Source organism: Gouania willdenowi, chromosome 9 (assembly GCF_900634775.1).
Source record: "Gouania willdenowi chromosome 9, fGouWil2.1, whole genome shotgun sequence".
Lineage (NCBI taxonomy): Eukaryota > Metazoa > Chordata > Actinopteri > Blenniiformes > Gobiesocidae > Gouania > Gouania willdenowi.
Window position 1 is genome coordinate 20,690,045 of NC_041052.1, and position 15,678 is coordinate 20,705,722.

A 15,678-nucleotide genomic window follows, 5' to 3' on the forward strand; every position below is an offset into this window, starting at 1 on the left:
GTCCATTGCAGGGCAATAGTAATAATAATAATATCAATAATAATAATAATAATAATAATAATAATAATAATAATAATAATAATAATAATAATAATAATAATAATAATAATAATAATAATAATATGTATAGTTTCTGTTTCTTTGAGGTAGCATCAGCATCAGTCATGCTGTAGCTACTGTATATAGCTTTCAGTCATGCTTTGCCACCAACAACAACAAGCTATTTACTATATAACATGGCACCCAAAGGTGATGCATTCATTGGATAATATCAGAAGGTATTATTTGCCTCTTCTGCCTGTATCATCCTCCTTTTTTTCCTTTATCCTCAACATCACAGCTTGGTTTTCTGAACTTTCACCACGAACCACTTGGACTGATAAAGTAGTAGGTTTCAGTGTGTTTGTGATAACAGCTTAAAGTCTGCGGAAGGCCCGAGGGTGGCATTGCTAATCCACTTAAGTAGGTTTATTGGGAGTAGCGTGTGCAAAGTTGCTCTGTCTGTACTGTTCACATCACAGATGCCCACTACGTGAATCACAATCCACTGCACTTTTCTCCCTCTGTGCTTCCCTCTCCGTGTGTCTCTGTCATGACTCATTCACTCTGGCTTGACCTGACCACTAAGTTCAGAGGTACTGTCATGTACCTCAGGCTGTATTGTCCTTAGTAAACATGTGTATACACGCATGGATGCACGCACGCACACACACACACACACACACACGAACAGTATCTTAACACAGAAGCAAGTTGATTGTGGTTAGTTGAATAAATACGTTTTACGGACAATGGGTCGGTGACTTTAAGATAAAGGAGGATTTGCTAAAAAGAAAAACAAACTCTACCATAAATATTATAGTCCTGTGTCAGTTCCTTGTTCTTGTTCAGCATACATTAAAACAATGCTTTTAATGAGCGATGTTAAGGTGGGTTTAAAGAGCAACATCATATTCAATGTGATGGAATTTAATTAAAAATAAATTGAAATCACAGAGGCCAGCACCTTTTTTTGTTAGAGGGGAGGGGATCAAAGAATTCTCCATTTGGAAGAAGAAAGTTTCTGATTTCTTTTTTAGAACCCGATAATTGCTTACGACCATGTGCAGAAAAAAATAAGATAAAAATGGACTTTTCACTTTTGTCTGAAAGAAAAAGTCAATTTCTGAAATGTGCTGCAAAAATTCTTTTGTACATTCATGTTGATCCTCAAGGCTGTATTCAGACTCCTTTAATGTATAAGTATAACATTTAGCAACAAAATAAACACGATTATCTTTTTTTTTTTTTATCACTAAAAGCACCACTTACAGTGCACAATAAAACACTTTCCAATATTTTCAAGATATGCTTGTGCAGATATTTTACTCTTAATCCCAAAACAACAACAACAAAAAACATCAAACATGCAGCAGCTTTGTTACTGCGGAATTTGATGATAACATTTCAATCCGCATGAATATAACACCTTGAATTTCGTTAGTGATCTCATGTGCAATGATGTGCACTTCGATCCGTAAACAAGGAATCTCTTAGCTCTGATAGGAGGGACATTGTCATTGACAGGACAGTTCTTCTAGAAAGTCTCTCAGAAGTTGCAGTGAGTGACAGACCAATATGCTACTTTTGCTGGATACTGAGCCTGCTGGGAAAGCAGACATGCTTATTTAGTTGAGAGGGAATACATGGAGATGCACTAACAATCTTCCTGTCTGCCTGTCTAGCTTCTTTCTTTCTGTTTCAGTCCTAGAAGAAGAAATGCAGACAGTGTGTCTGTTGACAAGAGCACGGAGACCTACAACTGCAAACTCTGCTCCGACGCATTTCATTACTCCATCTCCATCCATGCTCCTTACAAATCACCCTAAGAGCCTCTCAAAGTGGCATGTTAGAGCCACACACCCCCCCCCCCCACTAAACACACACACAGACACACACACACACTACATTCCCTTCAGAAAGCCGGATGCAAGCTCGATCGACTGTTTCAGTTATATCCTTATACGTACATTGCACACACTAAATTGCACACTCTAAAAACAAACACGAGTACTATCCTTGCACAAAAGCAACAACTACCCTCACTCAAAACACTCACGATGATCTCATTATATTTTGTGAGGAGTACTCCAACATGTGTTTGAAATCACATACTACTACACACTACTCATTCAATGAGTATATACTGTCTACTATATATGGTGACTGACAGTACCCATTGAAGTATTCTCTGAAGTTTTTCCAAGATGCATTTTGAAACTACGAAGACAAAAAACAAAATCACACTGAGGCTTATATGTTAATTTGCCACCTTTGAAAGTTCTGAAAACATTTTAGGGGGGGAGTGACCAAGGAGAACAACAACATGCGGCCATTTGATCCATGAAACGAGCGGAAACATATTTCATGATGACATTTTGGTGATTTTCAGAGACTCACCATTGTGCTACTGACTTAACTTTAAAACAAGAGCCTATTTACAAAAGCGTGCGCTGGATCCTCGGCTCCTTGGGGCTTTCTCGGGTGTGTATGTGGGGGGCGGTGGCCGTCTCTCGGCTTGGGATCTTGGGGGCGTCTGGGGGGCTCCTTGGCCGTGGGGGGTTAGGGGGTGGGGGGGGAAGGTGACCTGGGGCTATTACCACGCACTCCTTCCCTCTGTCCACAGCCACCACCATAATACCTAAGCTTCACACTTGTCAACTCCAACTTCACATCTCTTCCCCATTCTTTCCATTTCCTACCTTGTGTCTCTCCTCCCTGTTCCCTTACACCTCTAATCGGTGCTATAAAAATACAGTTGTGTTGAATTTAATGTTTTCACTGTGAAAACAGCTACCTGTCGTCACATTCATGATACAGGTGGGGAAAAAAAAGATAAAACAAGCGAAAAAGACAGAGGATAAAAACACACAGCTGTTTCCCTTGTGACTTTAACGTTTGTGTTAATCCAGGATGCAACTGTTAGATTTCTATTGGAATCGCAGGGAACACCAAAGATTAAAGAAAGTGAACACGCACTGTTTCTTTTTAGAAGCGCGGCTCTCTCAGACAATGATGGTTTAAAAACAGTAATTTGAAGTTTAGAGAGGTCTCTTGAATGTTCAGACAATGGTATTCCAACGCCAGGATGCTGCACATTTCATGGCTTCCACTGGCTTTCCATTACACCTCAGCGAAGCGCCGCTCGCCACTGAAATTACAGGCTGTCTAGCTCAACGGAGTTTTATGGTCATTTCAGCCACTCAGCCTCCAGGGAAGTGGCAGAGGGAGCCCCCACAGAGGTAGACTTCTTTCAACCAACCTGACACTTTAAACACAGTGATTCGGCTGAGCACTGAGTGCCCGTCCATCCAGCGTGGCAGTAAGAGAAAACTAATGGCTTTTCATATGGATTCTTATTACTATTGCTTGATGCCTGTGAGAAACAATGTGACTTAAATCAGATGAGTGTCAGTCTTGGAAAACATTTCTTTATGAAGAAGGAGGAGGAGGAGAAGGAAAGGCAGATGAGAAAAAGAAAACATACTCCAAAGTCTTCTAATAAGCTCATTTGGAAAGCAAACAGTTAATTTGGATTCTGTTCTGGTTCCCCTCGGTGCATTGTCTACAAATGCAGAATCTTCTATGGATGATAATTTCTGCTAAATGGGAAATTAGGACTCTCCACGCTTATCTCTTTCCCCCGTCTTTAGCCTAGAGAGGCTTTAGAAACCATATCTCGCACTCATCTACAAAGACTATAACAATAATCATGTCACAATGGCTGCCAACATAATAACAGCTACACGCAGCAAATGAGAAAAACAAAAGGGAGTCTCTCTTTGCACGCCTCCCTCCTAACTTTGACCACTTTTGTCCTCATGGTTGTTTGTGTTATATTCTATATTACCCCTCATCTATGTGCCTCTTCTGGTTTATTTATATCCTGTTGTCACTTGCACAGAACACTAATTATTACTGTAACGTCAAATTACTGCATATCCAAGGCTGGTTCAATCAATAGGACTGCGTAGGGTTTTTTCACTTGCTTTTAAACGAATAATCATAGAGTGAGAAACTGGCAATGCCAAGATTTGACATTTTTTTTCTGTTTTTATGAGTTTTATTACAGAAAGAAAGTTTGAAGAACAACTCTTTTTCAGGCCTTCTTTTATTCATAGTTTCTGCTTGAAACACTGAGACAATGCCTGTGCTGCTGTAGTCAGAGGTGACTGTTCCCTTTATCGCACCACTGTTTTCTCTCAAATGTGTCTGGACAGTTACCAGCATATTTATTTATTTATTTTTTTTTCGTTTTTTGGCACCACTGTACTCATTGGAATTCCCAGTCAATACTCTAAAAGGGCAATGTGGACAGATGGCATTCAGTCAAACACAGGCACTTTAGCGTAGCTGTCATATGACGCACAACCTTTTGCTTCCTTAGTCAGCAGAGAATTAAAGCCAAACAGAAAAACAGTGCACGAATGCAAATCTTTTGCCTTTTAGAAAATAAACAAATCTTTTAAATCTTTTAATTACAACCCAGTAGGTTTTACATTTCATTAAATTAAGCTTAATATGAAGACTGAAAACCTCTACATTTTAACAAACATAGAGAACTTTAGATTTCATACTGCTTTTTCTCACTCCATCGCTGAGGCCAGAGGTGTGTGAGAACTGTGTGACGGGTGAAACATTTCAAGTAAGTGTGTTCATTTTAATTGATCCAGAAAATAGATCAGCATGCTGTGAACATAATGATCTGATGCAAACAGTCCTTGAAATGACATGTATAATACCTGTCCCTGTCCATCCGTCATGTGATCATTTTATCCAATGATGATCAGTCTCTGACTCTGACAATGGCTGGATTTTAATATACATTTTTTTTTATGTTATCACAAACTAAAATGATGACCAGTGGACCAGCACGTTAACTCAGACTTCAAACATGTTGTTTTCCATCCTGTCTTGTTGTACTATCACAAGAACAAACTGATCTATTTTAATAAATTATCCTGTAGCCTTGTTTACCCTGATGTTGTTGTAATAATGTGATGTGACTGATTTTTTTTATGTTAATAGTGTTTGTGCGTGTGTGTGCGTGTGTGTGTGTGTACGTGTGTGTGTGTGTGTGTGATGTCCACCATTAATTAGACCATTTTATTCATGTTTGTTGAAAGTGTCTCCCACAACAAACAAAAATAACTCATTTACCAGAATCCTGTCAGTCATTACCGATCATTAAAAAAAAAAAAAAAAAAAGCATTAGCTAATTATATTAAATAAAGAAGTTATTCAAAAACACTCAACTTAAACTAGAAATGCAATAAATGTGTCTTAAAAGTCATAGAAGGAAAAGCTTAGGCTCTAATTGATATTTTTTTTAAATTAAAAGCTGACTCTTCTTTTGATAGGCCTGAAGCCCAAATGTTAATTAATGCATTTATAATACATATAACACAACTGGAGTAAGAGATTGTAAAGAAAAGGATAAAGCCTTATCAGTAATAATAGCTGCAGTTTCCACAATCCTGTGTTCTTTTAGAGATTACAGTTAGCAACATAAATGGGCATATACTAATCCATGTATTGGAATTAAATGCACAAGTGGTTTTTTTCAACCGCTACAAACCCCCCGCTACCTCCCATACGCTGTTTCTTTCACACTCTTGCTTCTCTAAAGTAAAGCAGCTGAAGCCAAACACATCAGCTGAAGACCAGAAAAAGATACACATTGTGCGTGTAGAATGTGCAACATACGACAACGGTTCCTTAATTAACACATGGGGTGCGAACAGAACCAGACTTTAACACCATCAAAATAGACTTACTTTTATTTTACTTTTACATCTTGTAAAAAACCCACACAGGCCAGGTACTACAGAGAGGTCCATGTGCATTTTTAGCTCTTTATGAAGCATTTTCTGTCATTTTTTTTTAATACTCAGGGATCCTGTTGAGCTAATTATTCAGAGACACAGCATGGAAATGATTTTTAGTACAAAGTAAAGTATGTGTACGTGGTAATTCAACCTACCATCATATACACTTTAATACTTTTTGGTTAAGAACGGGGGTTTGTGTCGCTTTGGTGGCTTCTTACGTCACTAACCACCACTGTTGGCCCCGCCCCTTCTATAAAAACTAGCACCTGTCGACTCTGCAATCTGGGGTGGCTAGGTTGAACTGAGATCATTTTGAACAGAGAGGTATAGCGAGTATTAAGTAGGTTGCTAGCACAGCAATGATTGTTCTTTGGAGAGTGACTGGGCTCCAGGAGCCCCGTCCATGATCAAGGCATTATTTTGAATTTTCAGCATGGACAGACATCACAGTCACAACCTCGTGGTTTAGTTACTCATGAAACATCAATCTCACAAATCATCTATAGCTGTGTTTCCATTACCCTTGGAAATGCGCTAAATCTAAATTGCGCAATAAAAACTGCTAATGGATACATGAATTTCGAAAAAACACTCAAATACCGCTAAAAGGTTGTTACGCTTTCACGAGGAGGAATTTTACACGTTTCGATAATGAAATGTGTCTCAAAAGCGCTATGGAAACACTTTGTCCGCAAATACACATCACGTGACGTGAGGTTCCTGGTCACATGACCACTTCTCTCCGAGAAAACATGGAGCGGTACTTGTAGACAGAAGAGGAGACGGGACATTACTTAGCATTATTATTACATTAGACATGAAACAACAAAGGAATATGGAGTGTTATAATAATAATGTACTTATTATTCATCACCGTAGCAAAATTCTTATCTGCACTTTTACCCATTTTCCCCCAGGGGTAGCGGTGTGCTGCCAATTGCTGGCGTCTGGGGACCAATTGGATTGGGGTTAATGGACTTGCTCAGCATCCCACAGTGATGGCCCGGTGAGATTCGAACCCGTGACCCTCTGATTACAAGCCTGCTTCCTTAACCACGAGCCACACAGGATGAGATTCCATGAGAGTTACAACGCTCTTGCCCAAAATAACCTTCAATAGAAACACGTTCAAAGCGCAAAAAATTATCGCTTTTATTTAGCAAAAATCTGTAATGAAAACCCAGTTTATATTGAGCTACTCATGACAGAACATTACATGATTCTTTAACAAGTTAAGGTGTCCCCTAAAGTGAAACTAGTGTGAGCCACTCCATGATCATTATATTTACAAAGTACCTGAGCACAGAGTGGATACACGGCTGTTCTGATGACTTACTCTCTACATAGACCAGAAATGATGTTGAGAATAAGTAGCTATTATCTATTACTCTAATTCCAATATGAGTCATCGGCCCCTGCTTCACTAAATGTTACTTCAGTAGCAATTGTATTGCAAAAATATATCAACTGTGCCAATGTCTGCATTTTCAAGCACTTGACATTCAACGATCAAGGTCAGCAACTGACTGTGAGGAGCATTTAACGACTTCTCAGTCAAACATCTTTACAGTTTTTTCAAGCATTAGTCGAAACTGAAGTCACATGTTCAAAACTCTTAACACAGTCCGCATTTCCATCTCCGCTCAACAGTTCATCTTATTCTCAGAAGTGTTTCTCACCAACAAAACACTTCATACACGTCTCAAAAGAAGCTCATTCAACCACACACTAGTAAATAGTCTCACTGTGGAAACACACAGTGTCACTCCGAGCACACTGCACTACAAAATACTAACAACAAAGTGCATTACGTAAAATACATCTTCTATTTCTATCTTGAATGATTCTTGTCAGGTGCATCAGTATTTTATTATAAAATAAGATCTTTGCACTTTGATGGTTCTAAATTATTGTATATGCTGTGATGTATTGCAACAAGACGATGAAAATGTGTGCTTTTACACAGGTACTTCAGTAGCTTACAACAAATATAAACATTACTCTAAACAGAAAAATGCAGAATCTTAGAAATCCAGGGCAGAATAAAAATTCAATCCTTGTCACACCTTATGTCGTCTCTGGCGAGGTGTTTTTATAAAGCCATAGATTACTTTATTTTGTAAAATCTGCTTCAATACAGTAATTGTGGGATGCATGTATTGCCTATTGTTTTGCTGGAAGATTTTCATAATTGACGCAACTGTTGAACGCTGCAAGTTTAGCTGCAGCCTCTATAAGAGAGAGTCTATGATTTAGCACATGGTCAATCACTGTGGCCCTGAATTCATCAGAACACAGCTCCTCCTCTTCCTCTCCTGGCCGCTCTTCCTACAACCTCATACGCTACTCTTTGATCCTTACTTAGCCTAAAGAAAAAGAATCAGATCCACTTCTTTGTTTCTAATGAGGCCAAACACAGGATCTACAAACTACACTCAGCTGTGTTTGGAATTTCATCATTGTTTTACTGCCAATATTTTTTAATACAGATTTCAATGTGGCTGCAGCAGACATTCCCCATGTTTTTTCTCCCCATCATTCTGTTTTGATTGTGTTTTGAACGGTTTTGACAAAACGTTTTGCAGATGGTGAACTAGTGACTGAGAAAAGAGTTCATGAGTTTTGGTGACGGTGGTCACTGAATGCATTTTGTGTGAAAGCAATCAAAAGTGATTCACAGTTTAGTCCACATGGATGTCTGTTTTGCAGACTAGGGGTTGCATCCGAATAGTCCCTCCTGTCTCCTTTCCTATCCACTACTCTTTAACCCACGGAAGTGGTGGCCATGATAAAAGAGCGTTCAAATTTTCTTTAATTAAGGTGAGGGAAAGAGACGCAGCCGCCGGAATATTACGTCACCTAGTGGAAGTGCGTCTGATTGTCAAAACAAACGTGATCATCCTTTCCTAACACCTTTCCTTAACCCCATGACGTCATCCACGGGGTTATGGAGAAGTAGATGGGAAAGGAGATGGGAGGGACTATTAAGACTAGGAGTGTGACGATATCTCAATACGGCAATATATCACGATATTTTTTTCGCACAATCAATTAATCGATATGCTCGCACTATCAATTTTTTATCGATTTTTTTTTTCCCCAAAACCTTTTCTGCTTTTTCACTAAAATGTGCAGGTAGGTTTTTTTGTCACTGTTTGTTGAAGGAACCAATATATTGTTTACTGGAATATTACACTATAGTGGTGTCACTGGTAAGAAATACCCTATTTTTTGTTTACAGAAAGCACTATTGGAGATACTTATTCATTTACATTGATATGTTGACACTTATTTACAGAAATGTTGCACTAAAATAGTGTCACTGTTCATATGACACTTTTTCAATTTATTGTCTTTCAGAGATATAAAATAAAAATGGTATTTTTTCACTTAATATTTTTTTTTCTTGTTATGTCATAGATTATTGTAGATTGATTTCTGACCAATATATCGATAATCTCAGTACTGTCATGTCGTGAGATAATCATTATTGTGAGCTTTGTATCGCGTATCGTATCGTATTGTGAGGTACCCAGAGGTTCCCACCCCTAATTCAGACACAGCCTGTGTTAAAAGTTTTGACCATGTGACTTCAGTTTCAACCAATGCTTGATAGCAATTGAAAAAAAACTGTAAAAGAGATTAATCCTGAGGATGGAATAAGGTAATACAATGCAAAATCAATGTGGATGATGGGCACATGTTTAATAAGCAAATATGCCAATCTTTAGCAAAAAACAAACATACAATACATAATTTAAGTTCCTCAAGTAGACAGTTGTATTTGTACATGCTGGGTTATTATGTCAATAATTTCCATGTACATTAAATAATTTACCCTGTTCCTGTACACAATAAAGTAAGTAGCTCATTTCCTGAGCAGCTCATTAAAGTTACAGTACTTCATAAAGAGCTGAGCACGTGTGAACAGGAGGTATAGGAAGAAAAATGAGTGGCCAGGGGATTCTTGGAAGACATGTACAAATATGATTCACACACACACACACACACACACACAAGAGCAAAATTGTGCATGTGTGTGTGTGTCTGTGGTGAGATGTGGGAGTTGGTCATATAGAGCATACTGGTTTTCCCTTATGTTCCCTTCACTGTTCCCTCAGTGTGTGTGTGTGTGTGTGTGTGTGTGTGTTTTAGTGAGAAAGCAATGGAGTCAGGCAGCGGTACACAATGTCACAAGCTGGGTCAGGTAACCTGTACGTCGATCTATCATCTCCCAGCTGCTCACTTTGAAAACCAGCAGCCTATGAACTCAATCCCCATGAGCTGGGAGAGCTGGGGGAAATACAGCAAACATAGAGAAGTGTTGCATTGATTCTGTGGCGGATCAATGCACGACTACACACATACAAGTCGATGCACTATGGGCTAGGCTTCATTGAGTATGTGTTATGTAAAGTGACATGAAAATTGGATGCATAAATGCATTTGTACGCATATCCCTCCCAATCCAAAAATGGAACATCATCATACAGCCTAAGTCACTTTGAAGACCCATCATTTTCAAATGAAATGACTTGGCATATATTGAACAGACTGTGAAGGTGAAAAGTAGAAAGAGATAAACGTTGCTGTAAGCACTGAAATGCGTTTTTTAATGTTGGTGCAAGAATATTAGGGTCAGTTTTCCAAGAATTGCTGAAAAAGCACAACAGACGGATTCCCAACATATGTCAGTAACTACCTCCACAGGGGCCAGGCAAACAGAAAAATCATCCAGGGCAATATTCCACAAAGCATGAGCCAGAATTCTACATTTGATATCTTTTCAAATGTTTATTGTTTTCTTTAATCGAGCTCTGTGCTCCACCTGGAACAATCTGAATAGCCATCAAAGGTAGAGTAACTGCCAATTTGGCACCTGATGAGCTGAACAGAAACTCCAAAAAGAAGCCATTGGACAGCTCCTTTGATGGTGAAAAGTCTCTCATAGCTGAATATTTTCCAGTTTGAAATAATAAAGTGGCAATATTATATTGCTTGGAATGGATTTGTTCTAAACTATGACAATCTATGCACCAGAATGAGTTGGTAAGACTTTGCGAAGGCCAGGGGGTTGAATGCTAAGATCCTTGGCTGTGTGACCAAACACCTGACCTCCAACCTGCCGCTGTAGCTTTACGGCCATGATCGATTCCTTGACCCTCCTTCACCTTTTTCTCCTCCTCTGTGTCTCATTATCTCTCCCTCCTCCTTTTTTATACCCTCTCATTTTCCTCCTTTTCTTCCCTCCATCCATCTCTTGTGTTAAAATAAAATGGCTTTGGGCAAGCTGTGATTCCGCCTTTTGGAGCCAGACAGGCGTCCCCTGGGGGAAACAGAACTGTCAGTGACTGATCTTTCTCCTACTTTTATCAACTCATCTCAAAAAGAAATGAGAAAGATAAACTTTGCATTGAAATGAGCATCAACTTTGGTGTTTTGGGAGCTTTTTTTCATTCACGACTGGGGTCATAAAAACAAACTCTGATCAGTGAAGTTTTTCTTCATCAGCATCATATTCGTCATGTCTAACAGATGAAATAAATTGAAGACTTGAAGGTCTTCTAGGACGTGTGACAGACCAGGTTTGATGCATCATGTGACAGACAGAAGAAGCCACAGGAGTCAGAGGACATTTGAGGGGATCTTACGAGATAGAGGCGATGGTGGACACATCATGGTAGGATAAAAATCACCAATCACACAGCGGTGTCAGCAGCACTGACCAAAGATGTCTCAGAGTAAATGAATCGTGGTGACATTGGCTTGCATGGCAGCACTTACACACAGCAGGGGAGAGCACAGTGGATTATTAGAATTATGTTGTGGCTGAGATTGGCTGTATGTAAGTGTGTAAACTTGTGTGAATGGCTCCTGTGCAGTTGTTGGCCTGCCTGTGCTGAGACTAATGTGTATCCATGCTTTGTGTTGGTGTGTGCACACACTGATCGAGCTGTTGACCTCTGTGGGGCACAATGCAGCCACAGATAATGAGCTTTAACGTTCTATTTCATCTTTCCCAATAAGAAGACGCACAGCAGACACCTGAGGGGCCCAAAGGTCAAAGAAAGCAACTCAGCTGAAAACAGATTACACAATGCAGGCAAGCAGGTAATTATCGAGACAATCATAAATTTAAGGCAAAGGTGATAGAGTTTTACTCTTTCTCAGGATGGTGGTTGGATTTAATGTTGGTGGAGAGGAATTACTTTTTTTTGCCATTAACAGGTGAGACAAGAAGCGTGATCACCTCTAGGAAGAGGAGATGAGTGAATTTTTTGAGTGAAACTGTTCTCAGTAATGAGTCTGCAAATAAATCAATCACATTTCATCAATAACCATCAGTACATTTCACTTTACAATATCTGAAATAATTTATCGAGTAAAACAGCCAATCTAAAACTTTAAAAAGGCCAGTCCATTCCCAGATAGCACGCATACGTCTCGCCGATGTCGGCCTCAGATCGTGCGTCTGCATTCTACTCCTAATGTGTCATTCTGTGTGTTTTTTCCCCCCAAATTGGTGATGCCACTTATAAAATTGTAGAACTAAAAATGTCACTTCCATGAAGCTGAAAATACATTTATGATCATGAACTGTGTCTCTCTTTATTTTGTCCACACATAATAAGCTATTTAATGGTAGTTTATTGTTTTTTTCTTGTTGTTGTGATATTGCCATATTCCTATCAGATTTAAATAAATACACGACAATGGATATGGAGATATTTATACTAATTGAATAATCCGAGCTAAATAAAGGTTAATATAAGCTGTAGAGAGGCTGCGCTGAGCATCTTTAATCCATCGTCCAAACGCTGATGTCTCTGCGACGTCTGCCCAATAAGCAAATGCTCTCCATAATACGTTTCGCCGATGCAATTTTATTCATCGTGCCGACGTCGGCGAGATGCATGTGTGCTATCGGGGTTTGAACTGCAGAGAATTTCCTGACACATACCTAATCCTAAAAATGTCTAATGTGATCCAAGTTTAGGATTGATTACTTCAGAAACACATAATTCAATATGAACTTGGGCTAACAGCATTAGACTGTATGCATAATTAATGCAACCAGATGGATCAAAAACAATATCACACCTGAGCTTTTGACATAATTTTTTAAAGATATTAACAACTCTAAAGAAAGTGTAGAAGTCCCTAAACTTTCACATAAAAGTGGATTAATTCTAATGAATCAATTAATTGTGCTCTGTTCTTACGGTGGTTGTCTCCTGTTTGGTCCGAGTGCCTTAAAATCCCCATGTCAAAGCCATCAAAATCTACTCAAAGTATTTACGAGTATTGTCTTCACCATGTTTTGGTTATTATAATCAGCAACTCTACCCCCTTAAAGGTACAGTCTGCAACTCTTATAAAAGTGACTTTTTGTTATATTTACTAAAGCTGTCACTCTGTAAGGACAGCTTTACATTACACCAGTAGTTAGTTTGAGAGTTGCGGACTGCACCTTTAAACATGTGAGAGACCAAGAAGCATCAGATTCCTGAAGGTTTATCTATCTGTGCAACTTTGACAATTAATCCCATTTGCATCCGACCAGTGACTCCTCATCTATGGAGTGCATCTGAGTGTGTCACTTAATTCCACGTTATTGTATTCATATTTAAGGGCACTTTGAGAAGCAGATGGTGCAAGGATAATAGTAATAACACTACATCGTACACTTGCTTTGGGCCTGCAGTTTTACAGCAGAAAAAACATGCTGATATATAAATCTGGATAACTTTGTTAATCTTTGTTTTAGAAAAAGCACTACAATTCCATTTTTGTTGGTTTGCATCCTGCCACAGGTTGCAATGTAGTCAGTAAGTAGTCACACTTTTATTGGTTCAAGTCTTCTGATCATGTTGTTTTATCACATTACTTATTGTAAATATGAACAGTTTATATCCATCCTAATACAATAATGCATACTGAAATATTAGTATACACATTAATTCAAATGACCTTCTCAAGGACATCCTGTAGTACCTTCATGGTCCACCAGGAGGCTGCACCCTACACTCTTGTAATAATTTAAGCACAACCAACACCAACCCAAAATATACTGTATATATAAATAACATAAGGTGTTAACAAAAGAAGTGTAAACACCTGATTGTAATTTAAAAGGTCACACCTAAAGCTAAGCTAATTGCATATTTCATACAAGCTTTGGTGAGACAGAGAGTTGGTGTGATGATCTCACAAACTCTGCTAAGCGCCATCGTTTTTTTTTTTTTTTTTTTTTTTTTTGTTACAGAATTATATCAGCCAAATAATCATCTGCCTCATGAAGTAGAGGTGAAAAGTTTTCTGTTCCTGTTAATTCATAGTATTATTTTTAGCAGCATGCTTTCAGGGGCCTTACACTCGGTCGAACTCCATTAGGCTCATAAATTAGCTATTAAATGCTTGGAATTATTTAAATGTCCCCCATTTAATACTTTTATACTAATGAATGCAGAGCAAAACTTCTCTAACTAGCTGGAAGTGCTGCTTTTTAGGTGATTGAATGTAGCAGAGTTGTGGCTGTGTCGGACACAAACTGTGTTTGACTTGTACCCAGCAGCTCTAACCAAGGGAAACATGTCATGGCTTGATAGGTGGGAATTGAACTTGGCAGCTTGAACCCGATAGAGGTAAAATGATCCACTAATGTGTTGTTCAGTTTAATTGAGAGTTGTCCCTTTAACTTAGACTCACATCTTTATCCTGCATCTTTTAGCTGTGGGTGCTTAGACAGCTACAACAGAGGGATACTAACTTTATGGCAGAGTAGGGTGAAGAGACTAACCACAGAGGGAACCTACTTCAACACGGGGATCCAATTTTCTTTTTCTTTTGCTCTAATGATTGTAAGATCACGATGAAGCGTGTTTGTTTTTGAAACCAAAGTGTTACATTATTCAAATCTGTCAATCTGTTCCACAAGCACAATGTAAACACATGCAGGAAAAACCTGCAGGATTGCAAGAGATCCTGTAAATGAAATGCCACTTTTAATACTTAACACAAACAGCTCTCTGCACTCCCCTTCCCTTACCTGCAGAGAGGGTCCTGGCGACAGATCCTACGTAGCTCCAGACAGTTGGGCTTTTCCTTATCTTTGAAGGAGCAATCAGGCACGATGGTTTGCCTGCGTCGCTCGGCACAGCCCTCGGTCTGGCAGGGGCAGAAGAGCAGCCGGTGACTGAACTCAGGAGGCACGCGGTCCAGGAAGGATCTCAGGGCCTTGTGACAGCGCTTCCTGTTGCAGGTCTCTCCCTTGTTGGCGTCCTCCTTGCTGCAGATTGCGATGTAGTTGGAGCGTTGCCTTTTGCAGCTGCTATTGAGGTTACAAGCTTTAGCTGCATCCAGGCATGGGTTGCAGTTTCTTTCAGTGTTGGGACAGTGGAAGCTTTTTGGGGCCACTGTGAGCATTCCTGTGGGTACAAACACAGAGAAAACATGTTTTAATGACACAGAATTGTGCTTTGAAGGTTCTCCTTGTTTTTTTCTTCTTATTCAGGTACTTTATTTTCCTATGTTGACATTTACTGTTTTACTTATTTCTTCCTGTCTTTATTGTTTTAACATTTCTGTTAAAAATGAGAGCTTTTGTCTTAATAACAAACCTGTCTAAACGACGGTTAAACGCAATCAATAAAACAGACAAAGCTTCATATTAATGCGAGAATAAAAATCTTTTCATCTTTCTGAGAAGCTCTTTAAAGTGCTTGTGCATCAAATTGTTCTTATAGCCTACGTTATTTATTGTCACACTGAGACAGTATAAAACGTTTTAGATGGATGGTTTTCGTTC

General features: G+C 39.0%; 1 protein-coding gene across 1 annotated transcript in view; it reads right to left on the bottom strand.

Annotated features, from left to right (window-relative positions):
• The window catches only part of LOC114470033 (GDNF family receptor alpha-2-like), an 88,201-nt gene that overhangs the window by 16,864 nt on the left and 55,659 nt on the right, over window positions 1-15,678 (bottom strand). Inside the window, exon 4 of the mRNA XM_028458022.1 lies at window positions 14,920-15,298. Coding sequence (XP_028313823.1) covers window positions 14,920-15,298 — 379 coding nt within the window. The remainder of the gene's footprint in view (window positions 1-14,919; window positions 15,299-15,678) is intronic.